Source organism: Bubalus bubalis, chromosome 4 (genome assembly GCF_019923935.1).
Source record: "Bubalus bubalis isolate 160015118507 breed Murrah chromosome 4, NDDB_SH_1, whole genome shotgun sequence".
Taxonomy (NCBI): domain Eukaryota; kingdom Metazoa; phylum Chordata; class Mammalia; order Artiodactyla; family Bovidae; genus Bubalus; species Bubalus bubalis.
In genome coordinates, this window is record NC_059160.1 from 135,275,373 (window position 1) to 135,293,135 (window position 17,763).

A 17,763-nucleotide genomic window follows, 5' to 3' on the forward strand; every position below is an offset into this window, starting at 1 on the left:
CCACTTCACTAAGACAAGTAGAATTTTACAACAGACTATTATAAATCTGGTTCGTACGTTAGTATATGAACCTTAGAAATTCAACAGCTGAAACAAACCCTGATTATAATGACTATTTGAAATTGCTTTGTGATTCCCATTAATGCTAGGACACACATCCCAAAAGAAAGGTTTGAAAAGAAAATCAGTAAGCCAGGAGAAAAAAAAAAAAAAAAGAAAATTGTGTTTGTTCTGCAATGATCACAAAGTATTTTTAAGATACGAAAAGTGAGAAAAGGTTTCCATTTACTTACGTATGTCTTTTCATTTATAGAATTTGTTAAATCGCCTTGGTGATTAAGATTAGTGCGTAACCTTTCCCCCAAACTGTAAGAAGTCTAAAATTAAGACAATTATTCTTTTTCTACTTAGAAGAAGGTACTAAATGTTATCTCAGTTCGCCTTCATGACATTTCTACGAAGTAAATATTGTGGGCACTGTTTATTAGAGGACAGAACTAAGGCTCGGAGACGTCACATGACTTGTCCAATCAAGTTATACATCAAGCAGAAGTCAGATTTAGGATTCATACCCAGGAGATTCAAAGCCTCCATGATTACAAAGTATAGGCCACATATATTAAAATATTAAAACCCCTTATGACTCATTGCCATAAAACTACTGTTATGTTGAAATTCTCCTCCAATATCTGAGCTATGGCTGAGAAATGTCACAGCTGTGACGTCACCATCCTGTAGAGGAGAAGCTAAATGTCAGGGAGTTTGGATTATCGGGTATTTGAGGAAACTCTTGCAGATTTCTTTTCTATCTGAAGACTTAGGAACATGGGTCTGGAATTCTGGGTAAATCTCAGACTCAGGTATTAATAAGCAGGTCAACATAACCAAATTCTCTGATAACACGGTGAGAGGCTGTAACCTCATTCCTGCTAACTGTGGGCTGGACTTTTCACAAACCTTTTTACTAACCAAGGAGAGTCAAATGCAAGGGTGGGGAATCTAAAGACTTTGAGGAACAGAGACTTAAAGGGTTGCCTGGAACTGCCAATTTACCTACAAAGACTAACTTTTCGATTTACTGAATAAAAGAGCTACTCTAAATTTCTGTTAGTAAAATGAACTTTCTGAAGGCAGACCTGCTCCTAATTTCTTTTTGTAACCTAAGACTTAAAACTAGGACAAGCAAGGAGTAGGTACCCCTCAAATGTTTCACCTTACAACTTGTAATTTACAGCTTATAGCTTCTTATTTACTGTATTCTGGTGAGGTCACAATGTTGCCCTTTGACTTAATATTATAACAAAACTTCACATTATTAGAAAAATTTTATGGACCTCATTTTTTATGGCTATAGCATATATGCTCACCTATATGACTTTGCAATTACTGACAGCATTCTCTTATTGTTTAAAGACATTTTTTTCAAGTTTTTCTATGATAAAGAACATTTTGGTAAATATCTTTGTGCAGACTACACTTTCCACATTCTACTTGACTTGAATTTTTCATGATCTCTTAGTGATCTTTCTGGAGGTGAGGTTTCATTGCATGGTATGCTTTGCAGAGAGAAAAAAAAAAAAGGTTACCTTATTGCTCAAGTTCACATTAGCATTTCTGCTGAGGAGCAGTGACACCATGTCCACATGTCCTTCCTGAGCTGCAAGATGGACGGAAGCAATTCCTTGCCGGGTAACTGCATTTGCATCAGCACCATATTCCAGCAGAGTTGTCGCTATGTCCATCTGGTTCTTTTTGGCAGCGATGTGCAGTGGCGTATAACCATTCTGTCAACACAAATCACTTGGTCACATGTCCAATCACGAGATAAAAATGCGTGCACTGCATTTTCAAATAGTATGTTTCCCTTTCTAATGATTTTCTTTAATCGTTTAAAAAATCATGATCGAGTAAGCCAACACTGAGAAATCAAGAAGTGTTATTAATGTAGTTCCCTCGTGTCGCCCACATATCTAAATAGGGAAAACATTCTACAGACAGTTTAGTTCAAGAGTCAGAGAACCAGTGGTTTTATAAATGGGAGATGGCAATCCCTCATGTGGGCAGCATGTAGGTGCTCAATAATTATTTGCCTTATGTATCAATGACAGAAAAACCCAACTAGAAAACACATGGTGCCCCTGTAGCAGGGGCCATTATCCTACCTTTAAAATCCCTTCAATAGTCTATTGCTTACATGTTGAAATTTTTTATTTTTAGAGTAGACAAGATACTGTAGTCTACTCCCATTTGCCCCTCTGATGGTCTCCTTTATGAAACTCCAGTTTCCATCATGCTTCAGATGTTTAGGTCCCCAAAACAACATATGGCTCTTGGTTCTGTCTTGCTTTACCCTATAAAGGATTCTTTTCTCCAACACAACATGCCCTAGGGGCCAACATCTTTCAGTTGAAGGTTCAGCTCAAGGTCACACCCCCATAAAGTGTTTTACCTCCCCTTCACCTCTTATACCTGCCCCCCACTTGACTGACTCCAGTCTAAATCCTGGATATATTTAGTGGCACTCTTCTTCATGCATCTGTCTCCTTCTACTAAAATGCAAATTTGTTGAGAGCAAGTGTTGTTCCAAACTTGTCTTTGTATCTCCAGTGCCTGGTGGTGATGGTAAATCCTTTGACTTGAGTGAAGTTTATTAGAGCTTTCAAAACACCCTGGCCTCCTTCTCTTGGTTGATCCCTGATGCTCAGAGGTGGAAGGAACCAAAATTCCTTTGCCAAATTGCTCATAAGCTACCTCAACAGCCCTCAGAGTCCTCTGTCCTAATAAAGAACAGTCCCCAGCCTTATGGAATGCTCCTGCCTCTCAGTCATTGAAGTGAAACAGAAGATTACATTTTGACACAGGCCCGGATCTGATTATATAAAACATGCCAATGAAAAATTAGAATTTTTTTTTTGATATAGAAAAGAGGATTTAGAGAAAGAAAACAGAAAAATAAAAAAAGAATAATTGGAACTTATACAATACAAAGAGAATTTCTATTTGAGAATATGATCCAAATCTGGCCCACAGATCAGTCACAATCTTTCCAAGCCACACAGACGGTTCAGAAACAACTCAGAGGGCAGTGGGAGCTGCTGGATCACGGGTCAGCTAGTCTACTATAATTAACCCTCATATTTATGTCATTGGTTTCTTCTAGTGTGATAGCATTTTTCACTTGACAAACATTCTTTCAATAATCAACTGCAGAAGATTTAGGCTGTTGGATATCAACTGATATCAACCGGGAAGTGGAAATGCCACTTTCAGACTCTTCTGAAACCACCCTCTGCCAAGTGGGATGGATGGGTCAGGGTAGAAGATCTTATATCCCTATTTTTAGTTTTGACCTGTTGCCATCTGGAAACCCCAGCTGACCTGAGAAGCATTTGGCCCTCTGCTCAGACACACCCTAAAGAGATCGTCTTCAGAGCCGAACGCAGAGCTCTGGACTGAGCCCAACTCTACAGTGAGTGACAGGAAGGGGTGAGCTGTTTTACTACCCTCCCCATCCCTGAAGAAAAGGGAAGATTCACAAAGCAGTGCTAGGAAACTTGATTAGTCAAGACTCTAACACTAGCTAACTAGAGTGGTAGGCACAGATAAAGTCAGAGTCCAGCTTCCAACCATGCCTCTTATCTCTTTTTGCTTTTGCTACTGACATAACCTTCAAGTTCAGCTTCACCTCTACTGGTGATTGTGACGATCCTCTTGATTACTTTTAACTCTACCAGAAAAAAAAAAAAAAAGAAAATCATACGCTCTTAAATAAAACAGAGAGGCTCTGGTGTCTCTGTAATATACACCAATTCTAGACAAGTTATTCATTATTACTGAGGGGTTTATCCTGAGCTCCTTATCGGAGATACAAACAAAAGTATAAAGCAAGGGAAAAACAATTCAGGGTATTATTTTAGAATGGACAGTTCATCTCGGAAAGACTTAAGAAATATTTCAAATGATAAACGAGTAATTAATCTTGGGATCTATAATAAAAATTTCTAAATTCCTTAAGCTCTTTCTAATTTCTAGAAACAAAGGATTCTTATTTGTCATACTAAAGGAGACAAATACATTTATCAGAAGAGATATAAAACAGTGGGAGGTTGAACTAAGGAATAATCTTACTACTTTTTCCTTCTTGATGCAGAGGACAAAGTGCATGCCATGTATCCTTTTGCATTTCAAGATAAGAACAAGAGCAAATGTAAATATAAATTATAAGCGAAGTAACGTATTTAGCACTGCTGCTGCTGCTGCTTAGTCACTTCAGTCATGACGGACTCTTTGCTACCCCATGGACTCTGTCCACGCTTCTCTGTCCATGAGGATCTTCCAGGCATGAGTACTAGAGTGGGTTTAGCACTATACTTTATATAGTCCCCCCAAATTTTCACAGCCTCTTCTGATCCATGTCAGTAGTTATACTGCACATTTTATGAAAGAGAAATCTCACCAATAGTAAGTTACAGCTCACCAGACCTTCCACAATCTGTGTCCAGGTTACACTTGAACTCAAGCCAGTCCTCTTTCCAGCACAATGTCCTGCCTCAGGAAATAGATCTGGATAAAATGGATTAGAGGAACCAATCTAGTTTTTCAGCAACCCGCTTTGTCCTCCATTACCTAAAGTCACATTGTATTTCTAGGGCATGTATGACTAAGAAAATATGTCAGTAATTCTACAAAAGAAAGGGCAAAAAGAACATATCATATTCTCTGAAAACCAACTGTGGAATGCAGATGCAAACGGTTGAAGTTTCATGGGAGTCACCACTCTCATATCCATCTGCATGACTGGCTCTGTTGAGTTTTTGTCCCTCCCTCCTCACCAGTGCTTAAACTCAGAAATGCTGCAGCCTCCCTAATGGAGGCTATTTATCTCCCCTATATCCATTCTCCCTCCTTCCTTAATAAAATAACCTTTGCTGTGTATCCAGCTGAAAATTACATTTCCCAGCTTCCCTTGCAGAAAGAAGTAGCCAATGAAACGTAAGGAGAAATGTGGAGCTACTGAGAATGCCCTGTTATCTGTCTTTACTGCCTTTTGCTTGAAAAGGGGACCTGGCAGCATGAGTGACAATATCTGGAAGACAGACCAAAAAAAAAAAAGAATCAAATTGAAGAATCTTCAACCCTCTGAAAACTCTGAACTAGCATCAATAATTGCCTCCCTCCAGATTTGCCTGGAGAATCCCAGGGATGGAGGAGCCTGGTGGGCTGCCGTCTACGGGGTCGCACAGAGTCGGACACGACTGAAGCGACAGCAGCAGCAGCAGATGGTATATGACAAAAGAAAAATAGAACCTCATGAGTTTAAACCACTGTAGCTAGGTCTTTTTTTCTAGCAAGTGAACCAAATCCTAACTGACAGAACTGGCTTTTACTCAGGATCAAAGTCTAGAAAAACCTTCAGAACAGGATCACTGTCTCAGAAAGTAGGGATGGTTGGACAAGCAAAAGAGATGGCATTTCAGAGGCTGTCACAGCTATGGGAAAGAGAATGAATGGCCTATTGGGAAAGCCTGTGCTCAGCTCACTATGAAAGATATGCCTAAGGCTAAAGGGCTGTTGCTGTTGCTGCTTCTGCTAAGTTGCTTCAGTCGTGTCCGACTCTATGCAACCCCACAGACAGCAGCCCACCAGGCTCCCCTGTCCCTGGGATTTTCCAGGCAAGAACACTGGAGTGGGTTGCCATTTCCTTCTCCAATGCATAAAAGTGAAAAGTAAAAGTTAAATCGCTCAGTCGTGTCTGACTCTTAGCGACCCCATGGACTGCAGCCCACCAGGCTCCTCCGCCCATGGGATTTTCCAGGCAAGAGTACTGGAGTTGGGTGGCATTGCCTTCTCCGAAAGGGCTGTTAGAAGGAATTAAAGAACTGCTTTTCTACTCTTTGTTAAAGATATTGTGCAGATAGGGAAACATGAAGTCTTGTTGGACAAACATAAAGCTGGAAATCAACTGGAAATGAAATATATCAACTATTGACCTGTTTAAGAGCTACTTGTGGATGGAAAGATGGATGGGACTCATTTTGCTTTAGTTATTACTTATGCCTTCTTTCAATTCTAAACTGCTTAGCACTAGTTGTGACAAAATTATTGCTCTCATGTGGGGAATGAATAGCTCACTTATTAATTATTTACTGGTTGCCTACCACAAACCTGAGAGTATTTAAAAGAAAAATGGTCCAGGTTCAAAAACTTATGGAAATAAACAAGTGAAATAGATAACTATCAAATTTCATTGTAAATTTTTCTTGTTTTAAAAATTGTGGCAAAATATACATTACATAACACTTACCATTGTAACCATTTTCAAGCATGTAGTCAATGGCATTAAGTACATTCATATTGTTCTCCATTCACTATCCGTCTCTAAACTGAAACTCCACCCACTAAACACTAACTCCCCAGTCCTCCCTCTACTCAGCCCCTGGCAACCAGCATTCTACTTTCCATTTTTACATGAAATCATAGTGTTTGTCCTTTGCTGTGTCTGGCTTATTTCACTCAGCGTATCTCTGAGGCTTCCCTGTGGGCCCACCAGTAAAGAATCCGCCTGCCAATGCAGGAGATGTGGGTTCGATCCCTGGGTCGGGAAGATACCCTAGAGGAGGAAATGGCAACCCACTCCAGTATTCTTACCTAGGAAATACCGTGGGCAGAGGAGCCTGGTGGTCTACAGTCCATGGGGTTGCAATGAGTCAGGCATGACTTGATGGCTAAACAACAACAATATCTCTGAGGTTCATTCATGTTGCAGCATGTGTCAGAAGTCCCTTCCTTCTTAACACTGAATAACATTCCATTGCATGTATATACATTTTATCCTACCATGGAGACCTGGATGCTTCTACCTTTTGGCTACTGTGAATAATGCTGCTTTTCATGGCTTTATGATAGAACATCAGAGTTAGAAATTATGGGAAAAAGCCACTCAAATGAAAAGCAGTCTGGGGGCTTGATTTTGAATTGTAGAGTTCACTGGGTACAATTCTGAAGAGGATGGGTCAAGAGGTGACTGAGAAGTCCAGGAAAAGAAGTTCTGAAGAGAAATACATGCCAAAGATTGCATTTGGAGAAATGGAGAAAACACGTGAATACTTTCTCTCTGAAAGTATCCAAAGTAATCTATAACAGCTCAAGTTCTTTGATTTGTGTGCACAAGAGATGTGATCTAGACACTCAGTTTAAAGGAGAACACTATAGCTGCCCCCAAATAGAAGAGTATAACAAATATAAAAAGCCTGAAGGATGCTAAACATTCCTTCAACCAACAATATTTAGGAAAAGAATGGGACAGCTTTAAAATTGTGGTCCATATCATTCTAGTGTTTTCTGATCATAGCCATCTGCTCAGCAACAGTGAAATTAAAAGATCTTTGCTCCTTGGAAGAAAAGCTATGACAAACGTAGACAGCATACTAAAAAGCAGAGACACCTCTTTGCCAACAAAGAGCCATATAGTCAAAGTTACGTTTTTTCCAGTGGTCAGGTACGGATGTGAGAGTTGGACCATAAAGAAGGCTGAGCACCAAAGAATTGATGCTTTTGAACTGTGTGGTGTTGGAGAAGACTTTTGAGAGTCCCTTGGACTGCAAGGAGGTCAAACCAGTCAATCCTAAAGGAGATGAGTCCTGAATATTTATTGGAAGGACTGATGCTGAAGTCAAAGCCGTAGTACTTTGGCCATCCAATGCGAAGAACTGACTCATTAGAAAAGACCCTGATGCTGGGAAAGATTGAAGGCAGGAGGAAAAGGGGACGACAGAGGACAAGATGTTTGGACGGCATCTCCAACTCAATGGACGTGAGTTTGAGCAAGCTCTGGGAGATGGTGAGGCACAGGGAAGCCTGGCGTGCTGCAGCCCATGGGGTCGCAAAGAGTAGGACATGACTGAGCAATGGAACAACAACAACTATATTCAGTTCAGTTCAGTTGCTCAGTCATGTCCGACTCTTTGTGACCCTGTGAACCGCAGCATGCCAGGCCTCCCTGTCCATCACCAACTCCCGGAGTTCACTCAAACTCTTGTCCATTGAGTCGGTGATGCCATCCAACCAGCTCATCCTCTGTCATCCCCTTCTCCTCCTGTCCTCAAACTATATTAACCCATCTTTAAACAAACTCTTTATGATTTGCCTCTCAAATTAGAATACCAGAGTCATAAGAAAGCCATTCACTCTAAGTATCTCTTTTATGAGAAATCTCTGTTGTCTACCAGTAACAAATGACCTAACGTTAAGAATAAAGATTCTCTAACTGTAGAGCATAGGGTTCTAGATTCAATATCCTGTGATGAACTATAATGGAAAAGAATATGAGAAAGAATGTATACATCTATATAACGGAATCACTTTGCTGCATAGCAGAAATTAACATAACATTGTAAATCAACTATATTTCAATAAAATCAATTGAAAAAAGAATGAAGATTCTCCTTAGCAGTAAAAACAACACATAAGCAAAACCTCCCAACTTATTAAACACACATAAACTACTCAAAGGCAATGTTTTACGGCCAGAAAATTTAACACGTATTTTATAACTTTGACAAATGAGAACTGTCTTACTCCCTCAAGCTGCATTTATGTTTTTAATCTGGCTAAAGAGGACTTCAACTTTTTTTCCTGAATTTTCCCCAGGCTCTAGAATGTCCTAGATTTTCAAGGAATAACAGTGGACAAGTAAATATTTATTGAGCATCTACCACATGAGTTGAGTAAATAGCTGAAGGCACAGATTTCCTAAGGCCGCTTATTATTTCCATGATCGTTAAGTGGTGCCTCAACCAGGGGGGTGCTCCCCATGAGGCCGAAGTAAATATACATAGAGAGACTGGAGGACACTGTTCATCAGTCTCCTCGTGCTGTTGAATGACAGACAGGTACCTTTGCAGCCGCGTGGGGTGAGGCTCCTTGGTCCAGAAGCAGAAGAGCCACTTTCTGATTATCATAATGTGCAGCTACATGCAGTGGAGTTAGCCCGCTCTGAAAACACGTGCAGAAACAACAACAAGTGTCAAATGACTTAACGTCAGAGGCCTAGATTTAGGAGACGGGATTAGATTGCATACAGCACAAGGTGTAATTTACATTCCAGTTTCAACAATACTTGGACCTCCTATTTCTGAAGTGATCTTCATCCTATGAGGCTTAAATGTGGATTAGTTAACCATTTAGGTGGCTGTCAGTGAATATTAGCAAGCGCTTGTGTGGTTATCATGGGAGTGGCCTGTCAGATGTTGGCCGATGACCTCATACCTTCCCAGCAGCATCTGGAGATGCACTTTTCTGTAGCAGGAGATTGGCTACTTCAAGCTTCCCATATTTTGCTGCCACATGAAGGGGAGTAAATCCTTTCTGAAAAGAGTACCATAAAAATAATAACATAAGCATAAGAGAAACATAAAAACAGTAACAATAGAAGTGATACAAAGGCATCATTTTTCTGGAATGGATGCATTATTCTAATGGTGAAGAGCAGCGCAGCTTGTATTTAAGGATCACGACGGTAGACAACAGTGAAAGAGTCTCCTTTTCAACGAAGATGAGCAGAATATTTAATCTTTCTCTCTCTGCTGGCTCAGCCACAACGAGATACTAATCTTGGCACTCCTCAGGTATCTGACAAGGATGAATTTGGAAAGATGGAGCTGAGGCTTATTCAAGGGCCATTTGGGGATTTCACCTTGTGGGAAGAATAGGTTGCAGGGTCCAAGCCCAGTTTGGATTTGGAGGGCTTGGAAAAATCCAGGGCAAGTCTGAACCTATCATAATCTCACATCACCAGAAAAGAGCCTCTCTTCACCCTTTTCTCTATTTCTGCATGTATATATTAATACATATCTGAAGATATGACCCGGTCCTTGCATGTAGGAGTCAGAGGTTCTCATACCTCAGCTACTGCAGGTGAACTGAATCATAACACATGGGTCTATCCCAATAAATATGTGAGTTGGATGCTGAGAGGTGAGTAGCTCCTCTCCCTCACTTCCAGTTCCTACAAGGATCTGAGTATCAACCAGTTAGTCACCATGCACCACTAGGGCTCCAAGCACAAGGCAGGGACTAGAGGGTTAGCAACATATTTGACCTCATGGGACTATAGCCATCTAGAGACAGGGGCAGCTGGCATGGTGGAAGGGCTGGAGCACTCAAAATGTCATCACTCATTACTCTTTTTTCTCACATGTTAAGTAAGATCCAGGAACTTGCATCTCTACTGAAGAGTCTAAAGAATCACAGGGAGTGAATTTTGAAGAAGTCATAGTTTGTTCAGATAATTTCCCAAGTATTTGTAAATACTGTAATTATCTTCAGCATTGATCACACATTAATGCTTCTTCTCTGGCTCCCAATAAGAGAGTATAACACCAGTTTCTAGCTTTCTGAGACATGCCATGGGCCAGGTCATCTTGCTATCACATTGCTAGGTTTACATAGGATCAAAGAAAAACTCTAAATTTTGCATTCTGCAGTTAAAAAGCAACTGTGTGTGTGTGTGGTGGGGGGGAGGTTATTACTGCATTTTAAAAAACCATAAATCAGAAAAGACAGCAACACCAACAAAGCAGCAATAACAGCAAACCAAGAAAAATCTACCTCCTGCTTTGAAAGTACTATAGAAGCCATTAACCAACTGGCTTGGATAATGTGATTTGTCTACCTGGCCTCAGCAAGAGAAACCTGCAGCTGTGTTTTTAAACCACCATTTAAATCTATCAAATAATTTGCAAGAAATATCTGACTGTGGACATCAATAAGGTTTCATTAGAAGATAATAAAATGTAAGGTATATACACACAACAAGCTACCCACCCCACCCCAGGGCTTTGCTGGTCACGTTAATCCCGGGATCCAAGCATATATGCTGTTGTACAGCTTTTCTACCTATTACTGTGCAGGAAACTGTAAAGAGAAGGTATCTGGGGGACACAGCAGGATTCTAAGACTGACTTTCATACCTTTGTTGTTATAGCTAAAGATGCGCCATGATCCAAAAGGAAAGCTGCGACGTCTTCGTGTCCCTCTCGCGCTGCAAGGTGCAGCGGGGTGTACCCCGAAGTTGTCGCTGCATTTGGAGATGCTCCTTGCTGCAACAACTGCTGTACTATATCCGCTTTCCCCAGTCGGGCGGAAATGTGGAGAGGGGTTTGGTCATCCTAAAGGGCAAGGTAAGAATGCAGGTCTGATGAACTGAGAAAACAATGGTCATGAAAAATACAGCAAAACCTCGCTGCTTGGTATGAGAGGCTGCATTCAACTCTTTGACACAATACTAAAAAGAACCTCATCTATCTTTAAGTTTCAGAAAGGTGGTGATGGTGAATTTAAGCACCTTAAATACCCTTTGAGTAACCTATTAAAATGAGAATTGTGAAGGGCATTTCTTTTAAGGAATTATCCCCACTCACTCATCCCTGCTATACTTTATCAATTTTTTTCGCCTCTAATGATTCTTTTTTGGTGGGAGAGGGGACATAGGGAATGTATCCTGGGAAAACTGAAATACCTGGGAGGGATAACCTCCACCAGTTATCACGTACTCATATAGAATGAATTATTCTATTGGTGCTGCCTTTCCACAGTCAAAAGTGGGGAGATGGGGGCAGTACAGGATGGTTGAGGAAGGCTCCCAGCTAAGGGGTCTGATGAGGGCTGATAACCATTTTTTCCTCTGCTTGCCGAGTTGTCATCCTGGCATAAGCTGCATCTGCCTGGAATGGAGGGCTCCCTATTACAGTTCACCCAAGGACATGAGGCACTCATAAGTCCTGCACCCTGAGGGCCTTAGCCTCACATTGGAGGTACATCTTTTCCTAGTTTGCCAAAAGATGCTCTCTGGAGAGAAATCCCCTACTAGAATGTGAACGAGTCCAGGCCAATACTTTAGGTAGGGCAAGTAGACGGTTGAGGCTGGAGCACAGGACACTGCTTTGCAAAGGTAAGTAAAAGGAGGGTCAAGGTCAAAGCAAGAGCGTCTTTGTAACCAGTAGGAAGCGTGAGAAGTTAGTGGAGATGCCACAAGGAAGAAGAGAAACACTGAAAACAGAAAGATAATTGCTAAAACAAAAACTCTCATATACCTCTACTATTGCCACGACCACCGTTAAACATCAACTGAGCGGGTGCATGCCCCAGGTTCTGCACTGGGCACTCCACTTGCATTAATTCATTCATCATCACAGCTACTCTATCAGTTACAACTGTCATTATTCCCATTTTGTATGTCAGGAAACTAGAGAAGGGAATGGGGCACAGAAATGTTAACTTTCCCAGTGTTACCTGGCTAGTAAATGATGGACAAAGATTCAAACCCAGGCAGTCTGGCTGATGCATACTGTCTCTTTAATGAAATAACTAAAAATCTTGTGGTCAATTTCAGTTTGTGGGTTAAACCATTTCCTAGATGACATGCTTCATATGTAACAACACTCAAAAATGTGAGGTTTCTTGTAAAGGTAGAGAAAATATATTTATAAAATATATTTTCATATTTAAAAATATATTTATAAAAATATAAAATAGTTATATTTTAACTATATAAATATATAGTTAAAGTAACTAATACAAATATAGTACAAACTGGTATAAACATACTAGGGAACATACAGCCTCTCTTAACCATTCCACTTAAGTGATTTAGCAGATTAACCAACATCCTTTAGATCAGGGGTCAGAACAGTAAAATCTAGGGGCCAAATTCAGCTGCCACTTGTGTTTATAAATAAAGCTTTATTGAAACACAGTCCTGTCCATCTGCTGATGTATTAAATTATGTACTGTCTATCACTGCTTTTGTTCTGTAACAACAGAGGTGAGTGGCCGTGACAGAGACTGTGTATACTGAGAAGCCTAAAATATTTGCGATTAGATGCTTCACATAAAAAGTTTGCTAAGCTTTGTTTCTAGGTACTCTGTAAAATCCACCAACTGGCACCACAGTACACTGGACACTCAAGGTTATGGTCTGCTGCCTAGAACATCGCCGTCTTTGTACCCACATGTGGACCGCATGTTTGCAAAGACCTAGATGTCTTTGTTCCTACGCTAGTATGTTTATACCAGTTTGTACTATATTTGTATTAATTACTTTAACTATATATTTACATAGTTAAAAATATAACTATTTTTATATTTTTCTAAATGTGTTTTAAATATGAAAATATATTTTATAAATATAAAAATATATAAATTATAAAAAACATAACACTTAACAGGTAAAATATAACTATGAAAGGAAAGGCTTTATTTTCCCCTAAGAATACTAAGGTAAAAGCCTTGGAGAGCCTTGGTAGAAGTTGATAAATACCAATTATGGTCAAATTAGATATGGGTAGGAAAGCTGAATGGGCTTCCCAGGTGGTGCTAGTGGTAAAGAAAGTGAAAGTGAAAGTGAAGTCGCTCAGTCGTGTCCGACCCTTTGCGACCCCATGGACTATAGTCTACGAGACTCCTCCATCCATGGAATTTTCCAAGCAAGAGAACTGGAGTGGGTTGCCATTTCCTTCTCCAGGGGATCTTCCCAACCCAGGGATCGAACCCGTGTCTCCTGCATTGCAAGCAGACGCTTTTATCACCTGAGCCACCAGGGAAGTTGTGGTAAAGAAACACACCTGCCAATGCAGGAGATGAAAGAGACACAGGTTGGATCCCTGGGTTGGGGAGATCCCCTAAAAAAAGGCACGGCAACCCACGCCAGTATTCTTGCCTGGAGAATCCCATGGACAGAGGAGCCTAGCAGGCTACAGTCCATAGGGTTGTGAAGAGTTGGACATGACTGAAGCAACTTAGCTTGCATGCATGCAAGAGAACTGGATAAACTGGAGGAAAATGTTATAAGTCGAGAAATGTTCTATGCTCAGACTGCTTCACAAATGCTTCAGTTTCCTCTCCATTTAACCCTAAACTAGAAACTGCAAAGTATATACATAAATGACAAAGAAATGTACATCTGTATATTGAAGGGCTAAAATTAAATGCCTTAGGTATTTATGAATTATCAAAATTGCCATTTGATAATCAGACCAGCTATGCAGCCAGACAGTGACAGCAAGTTTCTTCTAGTGAGTGAATGCCAGGCAGAGAATGATGCATTCAAACTCAATCCTGACATTCTTCTATATTCTATGTTCCATGAACAACTCTGACCAAGTCTCAGAGTTTATGGTTTAACAACTTGTGGAGAAAAGGTTGCTGCTGCTGCCGTCTAATCGCTAAGTCATGTCCAACTCTTAGTAACGCCATGGACTGTAGCCCACCAGGCTCCTGTGTCCATGGGATTTCCCAGGCAAGAATACTGGAGTGGGTTGCCATTTCCTTCTCCAAAGGATCTTCCTGACCTAAGGATCAAACCTGAGTCTCCTGCATTGCCAAGTGGATTCTTTACCATTGAGCCACCAGGGAAGCCCTGGAGAAAAAGTTAAAACTCCCCTTTCCCTTTTGTGGCTGTGACAGCGGACATCTAAGTCAACCACAAGAACTCAGTTGTGCTTCCAAACTATGCCTGTGCTAGAAACTTTGTGCACAAGCCTGTCTTCACAGAGTGCAAACAACTCTGGGCCAATTCTAGGCTTGGTTTCTAAGTTGTTAGGGATGAGCAATGTGCCAAGGACACAGAGTTCTTTCTGGCACAAAGTTCTTGTTCTATTTCATTTTGTTAAATAATTGAGTGGACATGGGCAGCGAAGGGATGTTTTCAATATCCCTGGGGTAGAGACTATTGTCATTGGTGGTGGTCATTACTCTAGAAGAGTGATCCTGGAAGAGAGCATGCGTATGTTTAAAGGTTTTATTAAAATCATTTCTTCTCTTGGTAGCAAACAAAGCACGCACGGCACATACCTTAGCTTTAGCTTCCACCTGAGCGCCGTCTTGCACCAGATACCGCACGACTTCGGCTTGACCGGACCGAGCTGCCATGTGCAGGGCTGTCTCTCCTCTCTGGGAACAGGAGCCAAAGTGAGTTAAAGACAGCTCTAAAGACTGGCATATTTTCTTAACATAAAGTTTGTGATGGAGGTTTTTGTTTAAATAAAAAGTAGTCCCAAGCACTTCCTTACTGAAAATAGGGAAGAAGGGAAATGAAACGCACAAGAATTGCCCAGGAGCCTGGCCCATGATGGAAAACTTCAGTGTGAAGTCCACGGAGCACAGCAGGACTGGAAGCTTAATAATCTACAATGCTGGGTTCAAAGGCAGTTGCCACAGGACCAAGCAGGAGAGTGGACGAGTAAAGAGGGCAGGTGGAGAGTGCTCTTGGAGGGAGGCACCCCTACCTGGCATGGGCAGACTGTGGCAGTAAATCTTTGGGATGCCAGTGGTATCATGCCACACCTTTCTATTTTTCAAAAATAGTAGCAGTCTGGGATATCTGTGTACATTTCTTGAGTGTTGGGCAAAAATCAGAGTTCAAAACAAAACAAAAAGTGCTGCATAAACAACACAAAATAAACCCAAGGCCAGATTCGACATGTCCTTGGTTTGCATTCCCTGCTTTATCTCAACAGGTCCTTATCCTATTCTTTGAGCATTATCCCAAGGGGTTATTTTCTTTGTCACTGGACTTCCCCCACCTCTGCTGCTTTTCACCAAGTAGACTTTAATTCAGATGATCTCATTTTTTAAAATGAAACAACATAGAAAACACAGATGGATCAAAATGTTAAAAATGTTAAAATCAAATATACTCTTCCACACAGAAGTGATGCCCACCTTTAAATTACTTCTATAAATTTTGCTTTGCTTTGTAGGATATTCATCTCCATGGAAGGATATGCAGAGATACGGTTCACATGGAACTTGCTGCTGTTATTACTGGAAAGGGTGTGAGGATGGAGCTGACCACGTTACCCAGTGTTCTCTTTGTAAAGGAAAACCCTCTCTCCCTGGCATGAGTACCAGGGAAGATTGCATTCAGCTGAGATCTGGTCTGTTTCTATCTTGTGGATGTGCTGAGCCTAGCTGCTGGAAGACACAGAGCCTCACAGGACGTCTGCCCTTAGGGCAGAGGCACAGCGTCTTAGGGCTTACCCTTTCTGTGCCGGCATGCTGTTTGTTGTATTTTTATTTCTTTAGTGCCCATGAACCCAACTAACATCTTTATGCTTGTGTCTGGGGTGCCAATATTATTAGGATGTTAAACTTAAAAGCCTATGAAACAAGGTCAAGGGCCACATGTGGATTGAGAGTGATAAGCTACTCCTTTGACATTTACTATGCTCCATGGGTTTGTGACACAATATCAAGCACACGAAAGAGAAATTACTTCGAAGTTACTTGAAATCACAATAAGGAGAGTGTTGGAACTACTTTCTCAGCATGCAATACTTCTTATCTGTTTTAATTTTACTGGAGTATAGTCGATTTACAATATTGTGTTAATTTCTGCTGTATGGCCAAGTATGACTCCGTTATACATATATATATATTCTTTTTCATATTCTTTTCATTATGGTTTATCACAGGATATTGAATATAATTCCCTGCACTGTATGTACGACCCTGTTTATCCATTTTATAGAAATAGCTTTTATTTGTTAATTCCAAACTCACAAGCCTTCCCTCCCAATCCTGCTCCCCCTTGGCAGCAAGTCTGTTCTCTATGTCTGTGAGTCTGTTTCTGCTTCATAGATAGGTTCATTTGTGTCATATTTTAGATTGCACATATAAGTGAAATCATATGGTATTTGTCTTTCTCTTTCTGATTTACTTTGCTTAGTATGATAATCTTTAGGTCTGTCAATGCATGGAACACTTCTTAATGCTTCTATTGAAAAAGAAAACTCTCCCTTTCCAGAAAACTTTATTTTTTGAAGTATAATATTCAGTAGTAAGCTGCACAGCCCCTAAGTCTCAGCAATTTGTGACCAGTTAGTGACTGAATGGATCTTGCCTTTGAAGTAAAAGAAACCACAGGTATTCTCAAAATTCTGTCCTTTTAAATAGTCAAGTTAAATAGTAATTAATTTACTTACAACAGAAAGTAAGTAGATTGAGAGTAATCTTTCCCAGTTTCAAAAATACCCACCATTGGACCTACTTTGTTCAAAGGATACTTACCACGTTAGTGGTGTTTGGTGAGGCTCCATGATGCATTAATTGTGACACGATATTTACATGCCCCATGAAGGCAGCAACGTGGATTGGGGTAAGGCCCGACTGGGGGAGAAAAGGGAAATGTCAGCTTGTCGGCTTATTTTCAAAACGATTTGTCTGCCTGCTTATCTGTCTGTCTGCAATTTTATCCACCCATGCTTTCATATTAAGACAACCAATTTACTGATCAGATCAGAAAACATCTAGACATCACCACCATGTCTTAGATTCTATATGGCAAATGTACCAATAATCATCATTTCCCTAAAGCAGGTTCTGTGATTATGAAAGGTCATAACCATTCAAGACTTATTTCACACATCTTATATAGCTCTATGAAAAAACTTTAGACAGAAATACCTTGAAGGTTTTTCCCTTTATTAAATCTTCCTTATCCATATGGCTATGTTTGTGTGTGTGCATGCATGTGTGTGATTACATACCCAGTAGCAAAAAGTCAACTTTTTTTTTCAGATCCTATTCTGGCCTTTAATAAGGATTCTCATGTACTCAGAATAACTGATTGTATTATACATGAGAGAGCAGGTGGGAACATAAAGCCAGCCCTCTAAGAAATGAGCAGATCAGCATTCAAGGTCTCAATCATTAAAAATTTTAACTTTCTGAGTATTATAAAGGGATATAATTAAGGCAAATATA

The 17,763-nt window shown here is 40.4% G+C and overlaps 1 protein-coding gene across 5 annotated transcripts in view; it reads right to left on the bottom strand.

Moving 5' to 3' along the window:
* Positions 1 to 17,763, bottom strand: part of ANK3 (ankyrin 3) — a 373,791-nt gene that overhangs the window by 157,607 nt on the left and 198,421 nt on the right. For all 5 annotated transcript variants that reach the window (XM_045165538.1, XM_044942122.2, XM_044942121.2 and 2 more), the window contains exons 12-17: positions 17,068 to 17,166; positions 14,851 to 14,949; positions 10,971 to 11,168; positions 9,268 to 9,366; positions 8,896 to 8,994; positions 1,587 to 1,784 (exon numbers count right to left, since the gene is read on the bottom strand). In XM_045165538.1, coding sequence (XP_045021473.1) covers positions 1,587 to 1,784; positions 8,896 to 8,994; positions 9,268 to 9,366; positions 10,971 to 11,168; positions 14,851 to 14,949; positions 17,068 to 17,166 — 792 coding nt within the window. The remainder of the gene's footprint in view (positions 1 to 1,586; positions 1,785 to 8,895; positions 8,995 to 9,267; positions 9,367 to 10,970; positions 11,169 to 14,850; positions 14,950 to 17,067; positions 17,167 to 17,763) is intronic.